We start from the raw sequence: 25934 nt of genomic DNA, 5'->3' as shown, positions 1-25934 counted from the left end.
ATCAGCACATTTATTGCACAGGTTGTCCATTATCTGTAGCTGTCTGATGGTGTTCAGACCTGGTTCATTCCCAAGGTGGTTAAGTATTTGTGCTCTCCCAATGTTTCCTATGTTAAGGGAGAGAACATTTTCCAGTACCTCCATTTTTAGGTTATTATACCCTACAAACACATTCTTGGGCATTTTATTCTGTATCACATTGTTATGCGACTCATACAGGTTCCAAGTTTGACCATGCAAACATTTTCTTAGAAGGTCTGGATGGGCCAAGTCACAAAATATAGGTTTTACTCCATTTAAAATAGGCTGGGGTAGACCATGATGCTGTAAGTTGCCCTGTTAGGAGAATGATATTTGCACCATGAATCTGTAGGGTACAGTCCATGTTGAGGCTGATCGTCAGTTGAGAGATATAAATATCTGCACCATACTACTCTCCTCATCTTTTCCAACTTGTGCAATTTTCTCTCATAGCTTTACCATAATAATTCCACTACCAGATAATCTATTTACTCCTTTAACACCCTTGCAATCGGGTAACTTCTTGCCCTTCGTGACCTGAACCAGTTGTCTCAGCCGGGACCCCACTCTTTTATGGAGAAAAACAAACCAACTCCTTGTGGGGGGGGGGGGGAAAGCAGCACTTTGATGAGAGCATGACCAACTTCAGCTATATAAATTCCTTTTTAAAACAAGGGTACATTCATAAAACTGACACAAAAACTCACGGAGTAGTAATTTATGAAACGAACTAAAGCACTTCATGCTAAAGGGGGTGTAGCCAATTCCAAGTATGTGGGCATTCATTAAATTTAACAAAGGAGGCATTTCTCATAGGACATATGAGGTGAAACTGAAACAAAAAAATCTCAGTTGGTGGAAGGGTACTTGGTCCCCTTAAGATAAATCAACAGTGCCTAATCTCCGACGATTGATATTGTGATTTACTTGCTAGTAATAGTGTTATTTATATGTTTCAGGAAATTACACTCCGAGGCCGCAAGGTCAGCTTGCTAACATGCAGTATCCTAACCAAGCGTATGGCCAGCAGAGTGGTCAAGCTAACAGCATGGGGCCCAGTCAGTACCCAAGCCGCCCCATGCCCAACCACGTGCCCCACTCGCAGTTCGGAGGATACCAGGTGAGTGTTAGTGATGGCTGATTCCTTCTTAATTTTCACAAAATTAGCGAATTTGCTAATGTGTGCGTGTTGGTGTGATATTAAATAAAATGTTCTGAACTGTAAGGTTTACCAGCTTTCTAATCTGTTTGTGTAGAGTACACACCACATGTACGAAAATATTATGGTTTCAATACAAAGGTGGTTTGAAAAGTCCGTGCAAAGTCAGAGAGATGGCACCACCAGCACGTATCGAGGTCATGTTTAGTTAGTAGAATCTCTTGAATGAATGCACACCAAGTTTCAGCCATATAGGTCTATTTCTTTGTGTTTGGCATTCGTGTGAATCAAGGAAGTCGAGTGATTTTCAAGAAATGGACGAAAAAGAATTTAGTATGGTGATTAAACATTTCTTTATGAAAGGCAAAACGCCTCAGGAGACTAAAGAGAAGCTTGATAAACATTATGGTGACTCTGCGCCTTCCATTAGAACAGTTTATAAGTGGTTTCAAAATTTTCGGACTGGCCATATGGGCACAAGTGACGCTGAACGTTCTGTATGTCCTGTGGAGGTTACGAATCCAGAAATAATTTATCAAATCCATGATATGGTGATGGATGAGAGAAGAGTTAAGGTGCATGAGATTGCTAGTGCTGTGGGCATCTCAACTGAAGGGGTACATAATATTTTGCATAAATATTTGGACATGAGAAAGCTATCCGCAAGATGGGAGCCACGATTGCTCACGCTTGACCATAAACGGAATCGTGTGAAGTGTTGCAAGGATGGTTTGCAGCTGTTCCAGACGAATCCGGAGGACTTTAAGCGTTGTTTCGTCACTGTAGATGAAACCTGGATACATTACTATACTCCTGAGACCAAACAACAATCTAAACAATGGGTTACCAATGGGGAATCTGCACCAAAAAAGGCGAAGACCGTTCCTTCGGTCAGAAAGGTTATGGCGACTGTCTTTTGGGATTTGCAAAGGATAATCCTCATCGACTATCTGGAAAAGGGTAAAACTATTACAGGTGCATATTATTCATTGTTATTGGACCGTTTGATAAACCGAGCTGCAAGAAAAACGCCCGCGATTGGCCCACAAGAAAGTCCTTTTCCATCACGACAACGCACCAACACACACCTCAGCAGTTGTGGTTGCAAAATTAATGGAAATAGGATTCCAACTCGTTTCACATCCCCCCTGTTTCCAAACTTGGCTCCCTCGTACTGCTGTTTGTTCCCCAATTTGAAGAAATGGCTGGCGGGACAAAGATTTTATTGAAACGAGGAGGTGATTGCAAACACTAATGGATATTTTGTAGACTTGGACAATTCCTATTATTCGGAAGGGATCAACAAACTAGAACATCGTTGGACGAAGTGTATAAGCCTGAAAGGAGACTGTCGAAAAATAAAGAAGGTTTACCCCAAACACGTAAGTAGTTTTTATTTTTGCACGGACTTTTCAAACGCCCCTCGTACTTCTGTATCATTTATTGTGAGAACTGAAATATTATGCAGCATGAAGTCTTGGTCACCTTTTATTAGTACAAACTGCTGGAGTCCTGTTCAGAATCACTCATTTTGTTATGATGTGGACAACAAGTGTAAAGCGATATTGTAATGTGTTAATTGAACATCCTACCAAGCCACCCCACAGTATAGCTGCCTCTGTAGATCATTGGTAGAGTGTCGGCCTCTGGATCCCAAGATAGTGAGTTCAAACCCGGCGGAGATACTCTGGATTTTTGAAGGGCGGAGAAAAGTCCATTCGGCACTCCATGCTGTACGATGTCGGCATGTAAAAGATCTCCGGTGACCAATTTGGTGTTTACCCGACAAAATTCATTAAATCTCAGTCATAGATGTCCAAGAGAATGTAGGTTTATTCTGTCTGCCATCTAGTGAGCCTAGAGTAAAACAGAATGTCGAAATTGATGAGCAGACAGCCAGATGGCATCAAATTGAAACATCTGCGTATGGTAGCTGAGGCCGTACGATTATTATTATTATTATTATTATTATTATTATTATTATTATTATTATTATTAAATCCCACAGTATCACGTATCATTATTTCAGCTCTGACCATAATGAGAGTACTATGATCATAAAAATTCATAGGAATAGTCGAACGTTGAGATTCATGGCTATCAAGATTTTCATTCTGCAGTCAAGCTCTGTAGCAACTATTTGTACTAAATTTTGTGAACAGAATTGCATTTCTTCATTGTAATCATCCTTTGCACCCTTTATCTGTGGATTATTGCAAGTTTTCAGAAAATATTTGACAGAATTTGTGTGTGGGATTGTAGTGCTAATGATCAATTGTACTTTTGCAGATAAATATCGGTAGTTTATTATTCCAGGGCTGGGGTGCACCAGGTATGAACCAAGGTCCTCCACCAACCATGATGGGTGGTCCTGGGAACCAGCTGCCTGGTAAGGGACCAGGTCCTCAGCCGCCAACTGTCCCGCCACAACCTGCCAACTCGGCCAGTGGACCCCGGCCCCACACTCCCCCTCATTACCTCAAGACGCATCTTCAGGTGAGCGTTTTCATGTGATGTAATTTCAACAACAGTCAGAGAATGTACATGGGTTGATTTTCTAATAGTGGCAACTATGCTTTAACAATGCTATGAAACATAGCCAGGCAATATAATGTATACCTGAGGTAGCGTAGATATCCACCCTCCCTCAGTGTGAATTAACTTGCCCTCCACACGCCATGCACGTGTACAGCGACAACAGAAATGCAGTTTTGAGCGTGCTCATGGAGTAGATCTATAATGATTTCGAAGCAAGATCAGAGGAGCTGGTTGAAAGTTGAATGTGCTAGAGGTCACAACGCAAGGCAGTGTTACAAAGGGTTGCAAGAGGCTTACCATACTGTAGCACGGTGGGTCAAGACCTTCAAAGACGGATGGATGACAAAATGTGATCGACATGCCACGGGCTGGTCATCCTGTAGTAAGTGATGACAATGTGCAGAATGTGAGCGCGTTAGTGCTGGCTGATTGGAACACCACTCTTCGTAAATCGTCCAATGATAGAGGGCTGGCGTCTTCGACTGTGCTGCAAATCCTGAAGAAGCGGCTGGGAATGCGGAAAATCGCCTCCAAATGGGTTCCACACAATTTGATCAAACATCCAAGTTGGCTGCGAAATGATGCAGCACTATGAACACGAAGGTGAGGCCTTCTTACGGCGGATAATAACTATTGACGAGACCTGGGCCAAAGCTTATGAACCACAGCTGAAACGCCAATCAAACGAGTGGTGTCATCACAGGTCACCGCAGAAAGTAACTGTTTGGCCAACCGGAACAAATGTGAAGGTCTTAATGATCGTTGCCTACAACTGGGATGGTGTTATCATAAAGCATACCGTTCCCCGAGGACGCACCATTAATGCGGACTATTACTATTTTTGCAAACGAACCCGTAGCAGTTCTAAGAAGAAAACGAGGACACTTCCTGAATATCCCACCGATCATTCTCCATGAAGATGCAAGGCCGCGTGCAGCAGGAACTGTGGCTGAGTTATTCAATCGCTGGGGCTGGGAAGTGCTTACATATTTAAAAAAAAAAAAACCACCACGCGCACACAAACCCCTGCCCCCCTTTTTCTTTAGCTCTCAGCACTTGTGACTACGATCTAATCCCTAAAATGAAAGCACCACTTCGAGGGGTCCTCTTCTGCACAGTGGCTGACATTCTCCAGACCACCGACCGCTCCGTTCGCGACCTCCAGAGATCGGGCACTCTCAGCGGCATCCAACAGCTTCCACATTGCAGGAAACGAGTGCTACACAACGGTGGTGATTACTTCAAAGGTCTGTAAAATGCCTAATATGGTAAGTATGCTATGTACCCAAATAAAAAAATAGTTGCCACTATTAAAAAATCAACCCATGTATTTCTTCCTGTTGCCTCAGAAATGTATTTTTGAAGTGTATTTTAGATCTTCTTCTTCTCTTCTTCTTCCTGAAATGTTTCAGATTATGCAGGTCATTCAGAGCCTCTTCCAATCTTCTCTTTTTTTTTTTTTTTACTCACGGTCTATTGTTTATCACTGTCTCCCATTGTAGTCCTCTCCGATTTAGGTATATAATACTAATCAAGGAAACATGAAGTTGTCAATTTCCAAATTAGAGCCCAGTAGATTTTTTAAACACATGGTCAAACTCTTTTGATAAAAAGGAGGTAACAATGACATTGTTATTAAAGGACTCTAGTTTTGCCATGTTAAATCTCTCTTAATGTTTCATATCCTAAGAATTGTTCCAAAGGTTCAATAAAATTTGTTTTTATTTCAGCATAAGATGGGATTTGGTGCCTCTAGTTCTGGAATGCCACCTAGTCCAGGCAGTCTTCAGGTAGGATACGGTACTCCCTCTTCGGGTCCTCCGGTCGGTCCGTCGCCAGGAATGGGTCCCGGCATGGGCCCGCCGAGCGGCATGCACCACCACGCGGCGGGCATGAGCTCGCCCATGGGTCCTCCTCCTGCTGGACATCACCATCCAGGGATGGGACCGCCTCCTCCTACCATGGGGCCTCCAGGCTCCGGCATGGGCCCTCCGTCTTCGGCAGCGGCGACGGGCACGGCCAGCAATCCGGGAGGGCCCATGGTGTCGGTCTCTTCGTCGGCAGCCGGCGTGCCCTCACCGTTACCCAACAGCCATCCACATCATGATGGGCCCGGTCCCATGCCTCCACCCGCCAGTTCGGCCACCACCAACTCGCATCCTCCACCCCATTCGTTGCCCACAAGTCATAGTGACATGAGTGGGATGTCTGATCCTGCACACGACAATGGCATTTCCACCACGACAACAGGTAAGAGAGCAGCAGGTGTCATTACTGATTGTAATAATGTTACAGTACAACTGAAAGTTATCAGTATTGTAAATAGATTTTATTTTACCAAGTGTTGAAAATACTTCTTTTTAATTCATCTTCATATGTTGAAAGATATAAAATATTTTAGTTAATTTTCTCCTTTTCTTCATGAAATATTCAAACATAAAAATAAAATTAGTTAAAAAATTCTTATGTGAAGAGCTGTCTTTCCATTGGTTTGTTTATTTATTGATTGGATTTATAGCATACAAGTTGGTATTTTGGACTTGGTGTTATAAATTCCGGTACGTTAGTTGCAGGCACTACGACAACGAATGTCACAGCGGCCACTCCTGGAACCGTGACTTCAGTGGTTACTACAGGGCCGGACGGGGCACCTCTGGATGAGGGTTCGCAGCAGTCAACTCTTTCCAATGCTTCAGCTGGTGAGTTGTCTGATCTTAATCTTTGGTTATGTACCTGCAAGTTGAAATGTTGAGTATTCAGGTTCTTGGATATATTCAAGAACTAGGTTTTTAGACTGAAGGTCCCCTTAAGGACAGTTTTCTTTGTGGCATACAGGTGGGATTCATCTGCAAGATTTTATTTTTATAAAGGCCCTTCAGAAATGGTACTCTGATTTCCATTCATGCTGTGATTTTCTGAGATTTATTTGCTGTATGACTACCCTAACCCTTTTGCTCCTCCCATAACCAGTTATCAAGTTACCGTATTTACGCGAATAATCCCCGCACCCTAACTTTAGGTAGGCTTATTTTGAAAAAAAGAAATGCCAACTTTGATGCAAAAATCCGCATCCCAATTTCATGCTTCAAATTTTTTTTAAAATGTGCGGGTATTATTCGCGTAAATACGGGTATTTACGTGAATGATAATTTCCGCTACCGTATTTACGCGAATAATATTTTGCCATCGAATAATCCTGCACCCTAAATTTAGGAAGGTTGATTTAAAAAAAAAATGCCAACATTGACGCAAATAAAACCCGCACCCCAATTTCGTGCACCAAATAAAATTTTAAAAAATGTGCGGGTATTATTTGCGTAAATACGTTATTTATGATAGGACTTATAGTGTCTGAGGAGGGCATGTTCGGCTTGCTGGTTACAGATCTTTCCCATAGGCAACCTGCGTGTCTGGGTCTGGGTGATGATGATGATCATGATGATGTAGGGAAAGTGTGAAACCTGGTGTCGGCATAGAGCGTGCTCCTGTTGAATAGTACCAAGGGGTCTGTTCAAGGCTTAAAGTCTGCAGCTCTCACTCCATATGCATATTGCAGACAGGTTTGGAATCGCATCCAGGCTTTTCGCACAAAATCTACTGATTACAGATTGTATACTACCACGTCTCCTACCCTGCCGGCCAATATTCTGATGGTGAAATTTTTTCCACCAGTGAGAATTTGAACCAGCTTCCCATGGTGTTGTATCATATAGACATGACTCCTTAATGATCGTGGCCACCAGGCCAATACAAGGGTACTATGTTGGTACAGGAAACGGATGCTAGCATTGCAGTTTGAATAATAGAAGGGGAAAATTTTGTTGACCTGTGCGATTAGAGGGATATTTGGTGAATGGACTTCATAAATGGAGACCCATGAAGTCTTTAAGCACTATACAACATCTTCCAGCTGGTGGGTAATCTTTGTGACCAATATCATGACAATGATAGTGACCCTCCTTAGCACCTTTCAGAGTAGGGCATGGTTAGATGCATCCACACTGTTCAGAAACGTTGGAGTTACGTATATCTGTGTCACAAGTTATCTTTTTTAGCTTCTATCAAATCCAAGGAAACAATCAAGTGCAAAATCCAAATACCGATTTCTCCTAATCTAAGAAAACTTTTCTTTCTCAATCTCCTGTGAAAAATCAAGGGTCGTCTTGTATTCGCAACCTAAAAGTAGGCTAATGAATAAATTAATACCACTGGCAGCTACCACGGTAACTACGCTGCTTTTCTTCACCCCTGCGCATGCATAACACTGGACCTTCAATGTCCGCTTCTTTATTAGGCTTATAGGTTACATTGGTTTGTACAGTGCCTCTGCGTAATGTCACTGGTTCTCGAAAAATACTTGGCGGGAGACGGGTTCGAACAGATAAACAAATGTCCCAGTATTAGCCTCTACAAAAAGTTTCTCAAATCCTTAGAATTGCATTAAAACACCCCCCTGTGGGTGGGGGCGGTAGAATAACACCCACGGTATCCCCTGCCTGTCGTAAGAGGCAACTAAAAGGGACTCAGGGGCTCTGAACTTTGGAGCGTGGGTTGGCGACCACGGGGCCCTTAGCTGAGTCCTGGCATTGCTTCCACTTACTTGTGCCAGGCTCCTCACTTTCATCTATCCTATCTGACCTCCCTTGGTCAACTCTTGTTCTTTTCCGACCCCGACGCTATTAGGTTTGCGAGGGCTAGGGAGTCTTTCATTTTCACGCCCTTCGTGGCCCTTGCCTTCCTTTGGCCGATATCTTCATTTTTCGAAGTGTCGGACCCCTTCAATTTTTCCCTCTGCTTAGTGTTATATAGAGGATGGTTGCCTAGTTGTACTTCCTCTTAAAACAATAATCACCACCATTACCACCTTGCATTAAAACATGCAAGCTTACAAATTCTTGGAAAGGGCATGGCTACTTAGTGGCAGAGTTATAACACGTGTACTGTACTTGACACTTTGGTAAAATTAACAGTTTTACAGACGGTAGGTATGTTTTCATGATGGTTCATTGTGTTACAAAGACACGTGGAACAGGTATTGCCGGCAAATTTTCAACGGGTTCTCATCGATATTATTATGCCAATTTAAATTTATGGTTATGGAACTTGTGGAAATTAAGAATAATTGTGCAGCCACAAGAAAATACGTCATAACTAAAGCTAGTGTTTCGTGTTGACGTGAAGGCAAAGATAGTCTGAAAATGCAAACTGTTCAAGAAAGGAATTCATATAATTTCACTAAGCACTTTTTAAGCCTGATTTAATTTTTTTGAAGGAAAAAGTGGGGGTCATCTTGCAGTCAGGATCGTCTTGGATTCGAAGTATGGTATTTGTAGAGTTACAGGAAGACTTAATAAGATACACATTGACAGGTCAGTCTGGACATGTCTTGTTCCCCCTATATTCGCCTTTTTTCTTAGTGTCTCTTCCCTTTTCCTGTCTTTATCCGGCTTTCTTCTTATCGTACACTTCCCACTTTAAGATGGCCCCTCAATGAGTGTTACAGCTCGGAAGCAGAAATGAGCTCGTCGAGAGCTGAGATTGATGAGAGAGTTGATGGTGTGTGAAGATGTGGATATTGTCAAAGTCTTCTTTGTGTTTTCTTGTCTCTCTTTGCCTCCTTCTATTGCTTTCTCTTCTCACACTGCCCAGTCATTGTGTTAATTCTGTATAGTGAGTTCCATTATCTCTCTATCTGTCACCTCACTGTGGGTGGAGGACGCAGACTAAGAATACATCCATGGTATCGCCTGCGTGTCGTAAGAGGCGACCAAGGGATGATGACATTCGAACAATGAGACTACATGTGATTATTACCCTTATGTGTGTAATACCCTGGGTCGACCTTACTTGCGACTAGTACCACCTTGTGAGGAAAACCCTGGGTTTACATTACGTAGGAACAGTACCATTATGTGATCTGGGATCTGGGATTACGGATCTGGGCGTTGCTTGTGATAAGTGTCATCGTTTGCTTTCCATCAGTCGCTTCCTTTGTGTTCAGAATGGGTCTGCGTTACCTGTGATTAGTCCCACAGTGTGGGAAACACCACGGGTTTGACTGTCACCCGTGATTAGTACTGCTATGTAAGGAAAACCATGGGTTTGTGTTGCCAATACCATTATGGGAGGAACACCATGGGTTTGTGCTGCCTGTGAGTAATAATAATTTCGTGTGGCTATTTCTAGCCGAGTGCAGCCCTTGTAAGGCAGACCCTCCGATGAGGGTGGGCGGCATCTGCCATGTAAGATAACTGCGTGTAATTGTGGTGGAGGATAGTGTTATGTGTGGTGTGTGAGTTGCAGGGATGTTGGGGACAGCACAAACACCCAACCCCAGGGCCATTGGAATTAACCAGTGAAGGTTAAAATCTGCCTGTGAGTGTTAACATAATATATGATACACCATGTGTCTACACTGCTAATGTTTAGTGGCACTATGTGAGCAACACAATGAGTATACCTGGTCTCTGATTAGTTCCACTGTGTGAGAAGCACCACGGGTCTGTGTTGCTTGTGGGTCTACATTGGCTGTGATAAGTACCACTATAGGAGGAACACCGTGGTTCTGCTTTACCAACGATTAGTACTATTATGAGGGGCCAGTGATCTGGGGTTTGGACCCCTTTAGATAGTAAGCATCATCCCATTAATTAAGGCATTGTGAATTGAATCCATTGATCGTTTTTGTTTCACGATCATTTTCTTTTGTTAAGATCATTTTCTCATCGTTCTTTTTATGTTCTAGTAGGTGGATACATTTCAGAGTTTTCATTTTCATTTCGTTCACCTCATAACATTAGGGGCCAATGACCTAGCTGTTAGGCCCCTTTAAACAACAATCCTCATCATGTACACCTGTCTTGATTTAATACTTGTTTGCTTATTTCTATTATGTATGATATTGTGTTATTGTCCAGAGGTCGTGTCACACAGCTTAGTGCACTTAATTTTTAATAATGCTTGAATATTGAATCACTGGGTAGCAAAATCCTGTCTTGGAAACATGCCGATGCCGATATTCTTCATATTATTTGATAGTTATATATAGAAACTTGCTGCTGGATATCGTTCATCAGCTGTTATGTGCAGACACAAATACAGGCACCGTATAAAAATTAATTTTGAATACTCCTAGACAGTGAATACGTAAATAGCATACTACCACATTGTCCCTGACCCATGAAACAAACAGTAAACATTGTCTGTCTTTACGGTGCAGGGATAAATTACTTATTCTCTATTAATTTTTTACCCTGTTATTTCAGCATCTGGTGAAGATCCGAGTTGCACCCCTAAGTCACGGAAGGAGAGCTCTGTGGTGGGCGGATCTGGAGGTTACCACAGCCACCCTCCAACACCACAGAGCACAGTTCCTTCTCCTGGTGCTGCCAGCATCAACTCCATGCACGAGGAGTACGATGTGAACAGCCCCAGTTGGCCCCGCACACCAGCCAGTCCTGTAAGTACAGCTTCTTACCTCAAGAACTACCGTATATACATGGTGCCTTTTTGTGGGAGTGAATTAACATGCGTTTGTAATATAGGGTCAAGTAAAGTAATTTGGTGATAATTTTCGATTATAGCAACATGAAGGGGGAAAATACATGATTTATTTCCTTTAAATTCCATGTATCATATAGAACAGAACATTAGCTAAAGGTTTTAATCATGAATGTATTCTTGCAATTACTTCATCTTGAACTCTTTATGATTTTATGCAACTCAATTGTTAGGTTATTTGGTGATACATGTAGGTAATTTGGTGATAGTAGCAAGGTAATTTGGTGATAGTTATTTTGGAACACTTTTTACTTTCAGGAATTGTATAACTACATTTCACAGGAGTTTTCGTCTTATGATGAGTCTTCCCAACACACTTGACACATTCACATGATTATGTCATCAGTATCTTGTGATTGGCAATCTTCATGCATAGTGTGTGTTAAAAAGGCTGCACTGAATCCACTTTTCCAAAGTTTTGCGTTTTGAATATTTAGAGGTTTTTTTTTTTTTTTTGCATATGACACATATTCAATCATCATCTAACTTTACACCTGATGGTCCAGGAATTACTAAGTCAACATGAGCGCTGTTAGGTCATCTTGCCTATACTGTCGCTGCTCAGGAGGAGTGCGACACTTCTCGGAAGAGTCTCTTCTGTTTTTTGTGATCACGTCTTGGTTCTCTGGGAAGTTGAAGGAAGTGCTTAGGAATTTGAGTCTGGAGATTCACTTATTTCTGAGAAAGATCTTTCAGTTATGAAAGATGAGGCAATAGCTACAGAAGAGCTCACATTTTAGGTAACAGGCACTATTCCAGCTTTCTAAATCCACCAGTTATGTTGGCATACGAGAAATCTGAAAGAAATGCAGGATTGAACAGTGAATGGAAATTAAACTGGTTTGGTTTATCGTTGGGGTGATTTCGCATGTAATCCAAGTTTGGGTAAGATACCTTCTGCAATATCTCTTTCTTCACTGTTTTGGAGCCATCATTTGAGAGACGACCATGGAAAACCTTTGAATTTTGAGGCTCGGTGCACTGTCATTTTACCTTCAGTCACTAATCTAGCCGCCTCCACTAAGTCTGCACTGTTGTACTGCTTGTACACTTAAGGAGTATCATCTTGTCGAGGCTTTCGTTTCATGTTTTTCTTTTCTCTGCATTTTACCGTAAGCTGCTTTGGTGACGGTCTATTTTCTGAAAATGATGATGAAATTTGTTAATTTACACTACCTACAACTGAAATATGTATAAAATTCTCATTCCTTCAGGTATTTAATGAACCAAGCTGGAAATAGAAAATAACATTATTGTGGGTTACCATCAGAAATTGCTTAAATATTTCGGTATTTTCTTAAGGTTTGTCCCGAAAATTGTTTCGGCATTAAACTTTTCTCTCAATGCAGAAAATAACTCGCTTTCTTAGGAACAGTTCGACACCAATACTAACTAAAACAAACGGTTTATTGCCACAGTTTATTTCACTTGAATAGCACACTGTACTTAATATGTCTGCACTTGCCAAATCACTACAGCTGAGTGTTACAAAATCTCATACCTCAGTAAGTGAAAGAATCCAAGGATTATACCTAAGCGCAGGACAAAGGAAAAACCCAGGACACCCAGCTGACAACAGACAAGCACAAAAACAGAACAGGTTTTGTGGTGGCATTCGTTTAAAACATTATCACCAAATTACCTGTATCACCAAATAACCGTACTTCACCCTACATCAAGTAATGGTATTTAGGAATACTGCAGTTTGTTCACATTAATAATTGACTGGATGTGCCTAAATATTTGAATTCAGGCTTCTACAGCACTTTTCAATTTTGGCTACATCTTAAGTATTTTAAACTTGAAATTGTGCTTCGTATAGTTCTGTTCCAAGTTATTGTCCTCACTATCTGTCCTTAGTTGTCAAGGTTGACCATTTTATTAATTTAAAGTTATTGAGCTATAATGCAACTTGTAATGGGCTACTGAATGGAGAGATAGGAGGATACTGTGTTAATGGGTACAAGGTGCATTTGAGTTCTAAGGCCTACTAATTTAATTCTTCAAAACGGGTAGGAGGCAGAAACATAGGACCCACTTCAAAACACTTCCTGCAGGAAGAAGTGACGCAGATCGCAGTATCATACAGCTCGCGGAACCTTGTTACAGCAGCCTGGAACTAGATATTTCTGATACTTAAAATGGTGAATTTCATATGGAACAGCATGTTATCCATTTTCTCCACTTGAGTGGTGTCACATGAATTGTCAGTTGAGTGATGATGTCTCAAATGTGACAAACATGCATTCATGAATGCGGAAATTTAACGAAGACAGAACATCACGAGCAAAGAAACTATAGCTTCCCCAGTTACTCAGCAACCTATCTGAGAATATGATATGTGATAGCATGAGTGGATCAGTAGATTATGGAGAACTGCCACTTTAATTACCTCCAAAGTCAGAGTTTCTATAGGATTGGCACACACCACCCTTCGTGATGATTTGAGCATGCGAAAGGTTTCATCCAGATGGGTGCCACGAAAGCTAACTGACAAAGCACAAGGCTACATGCGTGGCAAAGTGTTAGTCTTGGCACGTAATGACAGCATGAATGGTGCTTTCATACTAAAAATGATCATGATGGTGCAGTCATGGGTGCTGTTTTTCAGTCTTAAAAGCAAACTACAGTCCAAGCAATTGGAAGATTCAGACTCACAACAACCAAAGGAGGTTACTGCCATTGGTGCGAAACATGGCGTTCGAGCGAGTGGCTGTGTGTTTTAGGTCACATAGTGGTCAGCTTGCATTCAGGAGATAGTGGGTTCGAACCCCTGTTGGCAACCCCGAAGATGGTTACCCATTTTCACCCCAGGCAAATCCTGGGGCTGTTCCTGTATTAAGGCAATAGTCGCTTTCTGACCACTCTTAGCCCTTTCCTATCCCATCGTCACCATAAGACCCATCTGTGTCAGTCTGACATAAAGCAGAATTGTTAAAAAACAAACATTTTGTGGCCATGTTTTAGGATAGCACAGCTGTGATCTCCACACATTGAGTTTGCAAAGGCATGACTGACAGCTACAATCGGTAAAGAGGTTCTGACGACAAAGTTTCTTACAGTGTTGCAACAAAAGCGGCCAGAGAATGGTGCAGTTGTGCTTTTCAATCATCCTACTCATCAGGTGGCCGTTCTTAGGAGGTTCCTTTATGACAACTTCTAAGTGATTCCTCGTGGTCCTTACCTGACCTTGAGGCCAGTTGAATTCAGAGTTTAGACACTTTCTGCGGTCGTACATATTCAAGTTGGGCTATTGCCAATTTTCCAGTTGGCAAGACAGACTCATAAAGAAGCTTTTGCAGCAGCTACGCAATCTGGCGTTGATGTTGGGAGAAATGTATACTTGTAGACGGAGACAGTGAGAAGAAGTGACAGAAGTTTCAGTGTTTTGAAGAAATTACTCTTAAGAGAGAAAGAAAAGACCCAAGAACTTGAATCCACCTTACATAAAAGTTGGGCTGGGTATTGGATGATATGAGTCTTTCCGTTAATGGGGGTTGTGGTGGAGATTAGTTTCCTCTGTTTTATAATATCACCCTTTTCCTTATCCGCTTGGTGCTATTACTTATGAGATGTGCTCTTGCTTATTTTCTATTCAGTTTTGTGAAATGACACTGTTATTAATTTGTTCATTGTGGACTTCCATTGTATTCATTCATTCGTAAATGTTTCTCGAGTTAGCTCAGATTACTAAAATCTTGGACTGGATGTATGTTGGGTTCTCGTCGCCATAAGACCTATCTGTGTCGGTGCGACATAAAGCAAATAGCATTGCATTATGTTGGGTTCTGGTTTAGAAATTTGTTAAGTCAGCCAGGCTGTAGGTTCTTGCACAGAAAAGGGTGCTATCCCTGCTGTGCTTTAACATAATTCAATTGCTGCCTTTTATTTTTATATTCCATTCGTGAAAACCTTGATTAACATGCAGGTTTGGGGGCTGGATGTTAAAAGTCATGATCTTTTAAAAATGAAGTGTTCTTGTGTCATATTAAAATTGCTTAGTTGTAGGGAAAAATCTGAAATACATTTATTGCTTTAAGAGGTGACTCTTGGATAAGTGTAAGAATCTGATTAGGAGGAACTGGTCCTGGTCCTGAATTGTAATAATGCTAAATTTCGTCACTGATTATACAGGAAAGGGATGCGCAATGACTTAGCAGGTGGCCAAGGTTCGAATCCTGATCAATCCCGGGTTGGATTATCACTTAGAAAATCATGAGCTTTTGGCTTTTATATTCCTGACCAAAATCCAAAGTGGCTCCAGATAATCATGAGATAAGGCTAAGTTCTAGCGTGCTGGTCTTTGGTCCAGTGGGTCCCGGGTATGATTTCCGGTTTGGTCTGGGATTTTAACTTTCATTGGTTAATTTGAATGGCTTGGGGGGCTGGGTGTGTGTGTATTCGTTCATGCAAACGATCATAAGGGTGCCAAATGGGATCCTGCAATAGATTATCTCATACATCTTGCACCTTTTAATGAAGTTCGGCAATGTTTCTTGCAGGCTCTGAAGAACACCTAAGTTACCATACATGTTCAATTGGCAAACGATCCGATGATCTTGCTGTCCAGGACAGTTGTGCACTACGTAGAGCATGTTGTGTTGCAGCAGCTGTATGTGGATGTGCTTGTCCTGCTGAAAATGCCCATTACCTTCCTGTCTAAGAAATGGCAATAGGACAGGGACAACAACCTGTGCATTGTAGCGTGCACTGGTTAATTATACCCTGCTGAAACACTGTGACCACAAGTGGTAACTGGGTCCCCTGCCACACACACACACATTGAAGCCTTGGGATGGGACCTAGGTGTTGTGCGTGAATGCCCTCCCGAATAGGCCGCTCACCAGGTCAACGCCGTACATGTTTACATCCATCACTTGCATACAGAGAGAACCTACTCTCGTCACAGAAGATAACAGAGCGCCATTCCCTTCTCCAGTCGCCTCTTTCACGACACCAGAGTGACTGTCTTTGGCGGTGTCATGCTGTCAGTGGTAACCTGGGCAGAGGTATACATGGTCGTAATCCTGCTGCAAGCAGGAGGTTCCCAATGGTCCTAGGTGACACAGCAGATGCAACATGTAACTAGATTTCGTTCCTGGGTGATGTTTGGTTGGTCACCGTTGCTCGCATAATGGGCTGATCTTGACGTGTGTCTGTACTACGCGGACGTCCGTAGCATGGTCGACGGGTGTGGGGATTTTCTACAGATCACTACTGAAAGCAGTGACACACCACTGATACATTGTGCCCAACATGTGCAGCAATCCATCGATACGTCCATCCAGATTCTGGCAGGCCCACAATGTGAATTGATTCCAATGGCTGGAGTTGTTCAACAGGAGCACGTACTCATCAGCGAGGCATGGTTGTACCCTAGAATGAATGTTGCAAACACAGTTCACCTCTAACCTAAGCACATTTACTGCCTGCAGAGTCAAAACGCAGTGCGCATGAACAGGCCTCCTGATCGTCGATGTCCGTGACAGATTAATCACCAACACAACCACCCCTCAGTATGCACATATTATATATTGTGCACTACGTAGAGCACGTTGCGTCGCAGCAGCTGTATGTGGACATGCATTGTCCTGCTGAAAATGCCCATCACCTTCCTGTCGAAGAAATGGCAATAGCACGGGGACAACAACCTGTGCAATGTAGCGGGCCACACACACACACACACACACACACACACACACACACACACACACACACACACACACACACACACACACACAACCCCCCCCCCCCCCCCCATGAAGCCCTGGGGTGAGATCTAGGTGTCGTGGGCGAATGCCCTCTCGAATAGGCCACTGAACACAGTCCTTAAGGATGTTGCATGTTTTTTTTCTGGCAGTGTGCTGTGCATTGCCAGAAACCTTATCAATCCCAGTTGCTTTTTCAACTTTTGTATCTTTTTAAAAAATGTCTTCATTACTATAAGTAAATTTCAGTAATTCGCCAGTATTAGTCATCTTCACCATCTGACATTATCCTTATATCCTACTACCTGTACATACTGCTGACTGAATACTTCTGCCTTCTGTAAGTCCTCACATATACAGTCCCCTTGTTCATTAATAATTCCATGAATTTCTGTACTGGAACTGGTTTGTGTCATAAAGTATCCATACATATGGTTCTCAATTATGTTTACCATCATGTTACCCGTAGCTGTTTTTTTGCTAAAATCAGTTCCTTCAATCTGTCCTTACTCCTGAAACCATTCATAACTGTATTTCTTTCTAACGTCCACCTTCTTTGTGTTTTGCTGTTATATTATAATGGGTCCTTACAATTCCTTAACACCTTTAAAGTCACATACCTGTATTTAGATTAGGGAGCCCTTTCTGACTGAAATATATTTATAGCACCATATTGTTATTTGGTGTGATATATGTAAGATTGGCTCTCAGGAAAAGAAAGAGAGAATTTTTTAGTAGAACTTTCTTATCTTTCTGTTTGAAATGAGAGCTGACTTTCATGCTGAGTATATTGACATTCAATGCTTATTGCTTTTCTTGATGTGTTTCCACTGTAATAGTAATAGCCTTTTATAACATACCACACCTCAAATTTGTCTCTAAGTTGCATCTTACCTGGTATGCTCTTACAAAATATTCACTAATCTTAAGGACTTTCTTAATGCCAGAGGTTAGAACACCAAGACTGTTCCCTTTCTGTTTTGCAGGTATTTAATAGTCATGTGCACCAAGACCCGTACAGAGCTAAGGTTTTTATAGTTTTATACATATATTTCTAATAAGTTTCTTGGTCGTTGTGCTTTAGAATGTACGGATGGATGCCTGCACAATGTTATTCTTCTCAGTTTCACAGTGCTCTGGTAGTTTAGACACATATCCCAGACATGTCTTTAAAAAATGTATGTTTGTATGTGTAGGACAGTAAACTGCATGTTTCGTACCTGTTACAAGTTAGGTGACATTTTAACACCAGGCCCTGCTGATACACAGTGGGAATATGAGGTGACAGTTATGGAAATATTATTTATTTATACTTTCCATAGTCGTAGGTTGTCTTTAATGACAAAGTACACAAATTTGTATTTGTATGTCTAGTATAAAGGATTAAGGGACAGTTCTAAATAAATATGCATTGGTAAGACTTATGCTAATAAATAACACGTGAATATTGGTTCAAAACTGAATTCAAAAAGTGACGTTCATCTAAAGGGGGAAATGTTAATAACTTCCGTGGTAATGGCTCCTACGTTTCTAAAGATAAAGTACCTTATGTTTGTACAGGGTCCATTTTATATCTTTCATATTTAGAAGTTTTAGCTCCTGAACTGAGGTTGGCATCATCAAGGGCTTCCTTCTATAAAATCATCCCATATAATTTAATCTCGGCTCATTGCCGACCCTGTATCAGGAAACAGGTCTAAGGGGGGAGATATACATGTACACAGAATTTAGAAATTGGAATGTACTATGTATTTCTTTCTTAACCCATTCCTAGCTCAAGTAAATAGACTCAATTTGTACTGAAGTGCATTTGTATTGTTAACATTTTATTTAGAATAAAGTTCCTTAATCCATTTACAGTTGAACCTCCATATAACAGTAAGTTTGGGCCCAAGCAGATTATATTACTATATAAGTGTTATTGATAAGGGAATGAGAAATTTCATGCAGAACACTGTTTGGCCTACAGTTAATTCAGAATGAGATGTGAAGTGGCTAAATATTAAAAGAACCACAAATATAAACTTACATACAGTAATGTTTATCTAATTTAACTACATAATAAAAAATTGTAATGCATTACACAATAGCTCCAAAATAATTGTTGCTACGGATGTACCGCTTTTGTTTTTTGCTCTCGATACTGGCCTAAGATTTCAAAGCAGTTACTGCAATGTTAACACATTGAAGGGAACTAAGCTCACTGAATTTGTTCTATTTATTCCAATAATTCTAAATTTTGCAAGTGTAAATTGCAAATATCTGTTGCTTCCTCCCCCCAAACTGTTGTCTGTTTCATTCAATCATCTTTAAACATGCAACTAATTTTGGTTTTGAACTTGCCAACTTAATGTTGAACAGAGACCATACTTTCGTTACATCCACACACTTAAAAATAACTTGGAAGAATTGCAATTTTTAATGGTCATATACTTCATGCTGTCATCAGGTAATAGAAATTCCCATCCTCAGATTCTTAGCCAAATTTGTTACTGTCTGTAGCGGCCAGCTTATTGCTTTCCGAGAACCATTCGGGATCAACGATACAAATCATTAAAACAGGGTTTTTCTGAAATTGCTTCATTTCTGTAAGGATAACAATTTACATTATTAAGATACACAAGTTACTGGAACCATATGGAAGAGTCTTTTAATCATTTCATGTGATAATCATTGTATTGTTCTTTATTATATGGAGGTTCTTAAAAAAAAAAAATCTCAGTTGGGCATGTTATAAACTTTTCAAAGTAATACCATGGAGCACATCCAAAAACTTGCCTGTCTAGGAGATTTTCCTCTATTAACCACTCGTTCAGGAGCCTCAAATGCTGTGGCAAAATACACATAACAACTGTTAGGACCTTTATTAGACTGTTCATTGTTCACAAATGATTTTGTGATTACAGAGACTTATCAAAGAAAATAAATAATCCAGCGTTGTTCTAATTGCTGTTTACTACATTTCAGATTTTGGAGAAGGGAACTTTTTACATTCTGAACTGAAACCTTTTTATCTATTTAATTTGACCGTATTAACAGAAATGGGGTTAAGTAAGATGAAATGCTGCTCATTTCACATTAGTGTTGCATGTGAACAACTTGCATCAGACTGAAAGTAGATAGGTTCAGAACAACCATTAAAGTATACTGTGAACACCAGAAATGTACATTCTTTAAAGATTGTGAGAATCATTTGTGACATCTAACACTTGTTGTGTCAGAGGCTGTGTAAAATGGGAGGAATGGAAAAGTCTTGTGGCATGAATTGATGAACGCATGGACTGACGAGAAGCAAGCTATTTCAACTGAAAAATGAATAACTGGGATGGTAATGTTGTTGCTTGTAGTGTATGAGTACTTCACTTAGGACTTCATATGATACGCAGGGTCTAGAGGGAAGATTGTAACGGCTTGTATTCGCATGGTTGAATGTTATGACTGAATGTGATCAGAAAATCTGCAATGATATTTATGAAACTGCATGGTAATTGCGCATCTTTAGAATGGAGATGGTATTATAGTTGAGCATTCTAAAATTAGTGGTTTAATAGATGCTAAATTGATGATGAATGACAAGGCTCGGATCAGAGTTGTTAAATCAATCTATATGGTTTTGCAACAGTCAAGTAATTGGTTCTAATGAATATGCTGGAAGATCATTTAAAGAATGGTATGTGGAGATGTGATATGCTTATAAGATAGCATTTCTAACCATAAATACTGTCACAAACTATTTTTTTTAAATAACTTTTTGTCGTTACAATTTGTTTTACGTCGCACTGACACAGGTAGGTCTTATGGCGCCGATGGGATTGGAAAGGGACAAGAGTGGAAAAGAAGTGGTCGTGGCCTTAATTAAGGTACAGCTCCATCATTTCCCTGGTGTGAAAACGGGAAACCACGGAAAACAATCTTCAAGGGTGCTGACAGTGGCGTTCAAGCACACTATCTTCCGGATTCAAGCTCACAGCTGCGCCTCCCTAACCGTATGGCCAGCTTGCCCAGTTTTTTAATAACTGAACTAATATGGTTTGAGATTTTTCAGTGTCGTCGTAATATGTTAAAGAACCACTCATTACACACTATTTGCACCAGTCAACCTTTAAAATGTTCATTGTTAGCCTGCACACAGGCTTGGGAGTCTCTTTAGCTGGTGATCTATTGCAGGCTAGACAGTATTAATCCGGAAATCTTGTGCTGCTGCCACCAAGGAGTGCTTCAAGTTTCCAAGTGTAGGGTGTCTTTTCTTGCAGACCATTCCCTCTAGCACTGATCACAGTTTGAAGATCAGGGCTACCAGAAGGCAACTTGGCAGTGGAGATGAAGTGTGGTACATTGCCTGTAATGGCTGTTGAGTCATTGTTGCCTCATGTGTTGGCACAAGATCTTGCTGGAAGGTCTGGGGCTCATTTTTTGACATGATATCTTTCAAGTCCTTTACGAGAGGGTCCAGAACAGATTCCTGATACAGTCTGGCACAAAAATGAAGCTTGGTGGGGCGCTCATAACTCACCCCCTACCAACCCATGACTGAGTAGAGGTGGTGACTCCTCTGGATCTTAGAAACTCTCTTACAAGCAGAACTTGCTGCATTCTGGTGGTTAAAGTGACAGATTTCCTTGTTTGTAAACAACACTGCAATAGGCAGTTGAAAGGAAAGCCACAATATTACTTATATCAGTTTCATATTTGTTATTCGTTATTTGCAGTTTTGGTATTGATAAGTGCTTGTTTGAAGAAAATCAGGTGTATCGATATTGACTCCAGTTATGTAAAAATAATAATGATTTGCTGGGTTGAGTGGCTCAGTCGGTTGAGGAGCTGGCCTTCTGACCCTAACTTGGCAGGTTTGAACCTAGCTCAGTGTGGTGGAATTTGAAGTTACGTAAATACGTCATCCTCTTGTCCGTAGATTTACTGGCACATAAAAGAACTCTTGTGGAACAAAGTTCCAGCACCTCCATAAAAGTAAAAAAATGAAATGTTGTATGGCTTTTAGTGCCGGGATATCCCAGGACGGGTTCGGCTCACCAGGTGCAGGTCTTTCTACTTGACACCCGTAGGCAACCATAATAATGAAAACCTGCAACCTGTTTTCCAGTTTATGACTGGGTCAGGGACGGGATGAATGAAGCCCCCAACTTGCGGCGAGGATAGGAATTGTGCCGGCTGCCGAGGCCTGTCACACTCCTCTGGGGCAATGATTAATGACTGACAAATGAAATGATAGTGAATAGGGTTGCTGGAATGAAAGATGGCTGGGAAAACCGGAATACCCGGAGAAAAACCTGTCCCGCCTCCGCTTCGTCCAGCACAAATCTCACACAAAGTGACCGGGATTTGAACCACGGTATCCAGCGGTGAGAGGCCGGTGCGCTGCCACCTGAGCCATAGAGGCTTATTAATGACGATGATGATAATAATAATAATAATAATAATAATAATAATAATAATTTTTAGCAAAGACCTTGGGTTGCGAATTGAGTGACTCCTGAAATCGTTGATAAAAAAAAAATAGTAGTTCTCATGGGGCTATTTCTTAACAGAGTTTTACTGTATTAAAAAAGGTAGTTCGTGACAGTATTTATTGTTTTTAAACTATGTATAATTCCTAGAAGTCCAATTTAATAGGTAGATGTGCTGAAAGTGAGCTTTTTCAGGAAATAAATGCTTTCTTAATACTGTAAGTACAGGCATTTGTCTTGAAGAAAGCTTTAAAAAATAGATCCTCATAAATCAAATATCACCCCTAACTTTCTGGAAAATCTATAATCTACCATTCTTAATTGGAAATTTCATATCCTGATCAGATTTCTGTCTCGGTTAAGCATTGTTATTAGAAGGGTGAAGTACAAGGTCTTTACAAAGCAAAAGAATGCTGTGGTTTCATAAGTGTAGGAAATAGTTATTATATTTGGGTGCAGTATGCACCATTAGGAGGAGCAGCTGTCAATAGTCCTTCATCATGTGCTCACTTGGTTACATGATAATCACATTGGCCTTTAGTCCACATGTTATCTGATATGATGATCTGGAAGGAAGGGTGGTGGTGGTATGTTAACATTATCTTTAGCGAATCCCTAATGGAGAGTATTGCACGATGTGTGTGGTCCAGAGAATAGGGTGGCTACGGGTGAAGGTTTTGTCATACTCTGTAGCAGGGGCAATCTAGTGCTCTGGAAGAACACATCCATTCTTGTGAAAATAGGGAGTAACTCTGTCTGTCTGTCTGTCTGTCTGTCTGTCTGTCTGTCTGTCTGTCTGTCTGTCTGTCTGTCTGTCTGTCTGTCTGTCTGTCTGTCTGTCTGTCTGTCTGGAGAATGTAGTCGTTAAAATCACTGCTGAATTGGGGAAATAACTACTTCAACAATGGATTTGGGCACCCCAAATCAAAGCACACAAAATACCTTCCTCTGCTGACTCACCATTTTGGAAACTGTAATGAACTTGGACAGCTGCTCTTCGTAATGGTGCAAGTTGCATTCATGTATTTTATTCTCTTACAAAATCTTGCCATTCTTTTGTCAAGGCCTTGCTTTTAATATTTGGAGTTCACCAAGTCATTCCAGACCTTGTGCCTTCAGTTTCATTGTGGTAACTAAGAACATCTGTAATTTTTAACAGACTTACTGACACAAAATTAGCCACAAATCACTTAGTTTTGAAGAATCATGTAGGCCTACAATATTTTGTGTTTTCTAATAAATAAATTTAAAAATCCTGTCTATATACTGTAGTTCTATGCAGTTGGCCAATTTTGGAAACAATAAAAGAATAAGTGTGGGCTGTCCTTTTAAAGTAAGGAGGTGCTATACTGAAATTCAACTCAAGAGTTTAGGAAAAGTATCCTTCCGCACGTGAGCACGTCCCCTGTTCCCCCTTCCTGTCTCCGTTCTCCATCTCCGCCACAACCAGCTTATTATTAATGCCGTGCGTCTATCTGACAAGTACTTCGTTCTGAAATAGTGAAGCATCAAACGAAATCACATCCTTTCACAATAGCTCTACTCTGATTATGTACCATACCTATTTATTCCTTTACTGACCATGTAAAACCTACAGATTACTAACGAATACCGAGGCAAGAGAAGCAAGGTTTATTTTTATTTCATAATGCAATTTGTGTGAGGCACATGGGGACTTACAATATAATTATACAATTCCGCTCTCGTACAACAACTATCAGTGGCAGTTTGTCACATTTCAAAAAGCTGAAAAAAAAAAACCTGTGAGTGGGATTGCAAAATACAATGTTTCCAGGAATGTTGTAAATATTGTAGTCTCGTCATTGGGAAGGTAAAAAGGAACTCATGATCCCCTCCTGACAACATTTCTGCAGGTAGAGGGCGGTTACGAATATAAAGCAAAGTACAAATAATAATAATAATAATAATAATAATAATAATAATAATAATTATCATCGAATATGCCAAGGATCCTATTCCCATACCGTGGTAAGGCCCTTCCTGTTTTATTTTCGGCGAATGCTGAGCTAACACATCGACCTTTGGAGACTTGGGTTTTTTGTGGAGTTTAAATTCCACGCGAGCGGCGTAAACACTGTACAGAGAAACGCCAGTCGGCTGCACGGTGTTTTTCACCACGTCTTCCACAGCCCACAGCGGATTCTCATCTCGTAGGCTACTGTAAATGTTTAAAACAATTTGGTTTAGATTTCCTACTTAATTTTTCTCCACTTTTGTTAGCTTTAAAGTATTTCACAGGGGACTCAAGCGCCACAGCATCACACACGTGTTGCTCACAGCTGGCAGCCATTATGAAACTTAACATGCTGTTGTAGCCAGTATTGCCAACAGTTTTCTTGGATCCATCTTCAACGTTGCACATATTATGTGTACTTATCAGCAATGGAATGAACTCGAACAAAGCTTACTAAGTACATAGTGCAATAAGATATCAATATCATATTAAATAAGTATTATTTTGCTACATACACCACTCAGAACAATAACTATTCATAGCCATCTACGTATGAAATATAAGAGTTGGTAACGAACCCGAATAGCATACAACATGCAATATATTTTCCATATTTATACAGGGCAAAAAATTTTAATTCGTGAAGTCAGTTCACCAGAATATCTAACCAAACTGAAGGAAGTTCCTGACTTCAGGAACAAGTAACAAACCTAGGGAACTATTTGGCGCTGCGAAAGCCTTTTCACCGACCAGAAGTCTGGCTAACATCAAAGGGACCGCTAAGGTCTTGAGTTGAGTCTCAGTATAGAAGTTCTTCTAAGGGTTGTTGAAGTATGGAAATTAAACTTGAAATGATATTATTCTGATGTTGCACAGATTTATATCCTATTGTTTTAATGAAATGCAAGAAAAAGAAGAAGAATTTATGAAACAAAAGCAGCAGTTTTACCATCAAACTTCATTAGTTAGTTTTAACTGATTTTTGTCCTTCGTTCAGTGTTAGTCCACATCTCTCTTCCTCCAGTCTGGATAAAAGTAGCAAAATCTCCAGATAAGGATACGGTCAGGATCACTATCATATTCTTTGTTTGTCACTTTGAAATGCCCATAACTTAAATGTTATTGCTTTGCTGATTTTTGGTATTTAAAGTTGGAATGTTGAGATCCAAACCAAACCCCATGGCACTACAGCCCTTGAAGGACCTTGGCCTACCAAGCGTCCGCTGCTCAGCCCGAAGGCCTGCAGATTATGAGGTGTCGTGTGGTCAGCACAACAAATCCTCTCGGCCATTATTCTTGGCTTCCTAGACCGGGGGAATGTTGAGATGTTAAGTTTAAATGAAGTTCGTGCTTTGTAGACACTGTATGACTTCATTTAGCATATGGCCCATAGAATAAAGTTGAATAGAGAAATAAATTATAGACATACTTACATAACAGAAAAACAATGAACAAGAAAAGAATCCTTACAACTGAATGTCAAGATCATTGATCCACTGTCTGACTCG

At 40.7% G+C, this 25934-nt stretch overlaps 1 protein-coding gene across 7 annotated transcripts in view; it reads left to right on the top strand.

Annotated features, from left to right (window-relative positions):
• The window catches only part of LOC136884883 (trithorax group protein osa), a 744453-nt gene that overhangs the window by 635370 nt on the left and 83149 nt on the right, over nucleotides 1-25934 (top strand). For 6 of the 7 annotated variants that reach the window (XM_067157182.2, XM_067157180.2, XM_067157186.2 and 3 more), the window contains exons 7-12: nucleotides 981-1141; nucleotides 3497-3676; nucleotides 5449-5968; nucleotides 6286-6417; nucleotides 10984-11177; nucleotides 17973-18014. In XM_067157182.2, coding sequence (XP_067013283.2) covers nucleotides 981-1141; nucleotides 3497-3676; nucleotides 5449-5968; nucleotides 6286-6417; nucleotides 10984-11177; nucleotides 17973-18014 — 1229 coding nt within the window. The remainder of the gene's footprint in view (nucleotides 1-980; nucleotides 1142-3496; nucleotides 3677-5448; nucleotides 5969-6285; nucleotides 6418-10983; nucleotides 11178-17972; nucleotides 18015-25934) is intronic. The other variant, XM_067157183.2, reaches the window with a different exon arrangement.

Source organism: Anabrus simplex, chromosome 13, assembly GCF_040414725.1.
Source record: "Anabrus simplex isolate iqAnaSimp1 chromosome 13, ASM4041472v1, whole genome shotgun sequence".
NCBI classification, from domain to species: Eukaryota; Metazoa; Arthropoda; class Insecta; order Orthoptera; family Tettigoniidae; genus Anabrus; species Anabrus simplex.
This window is presented reverse-complemented; position numbering and strand designations above follow the sequence as displayed.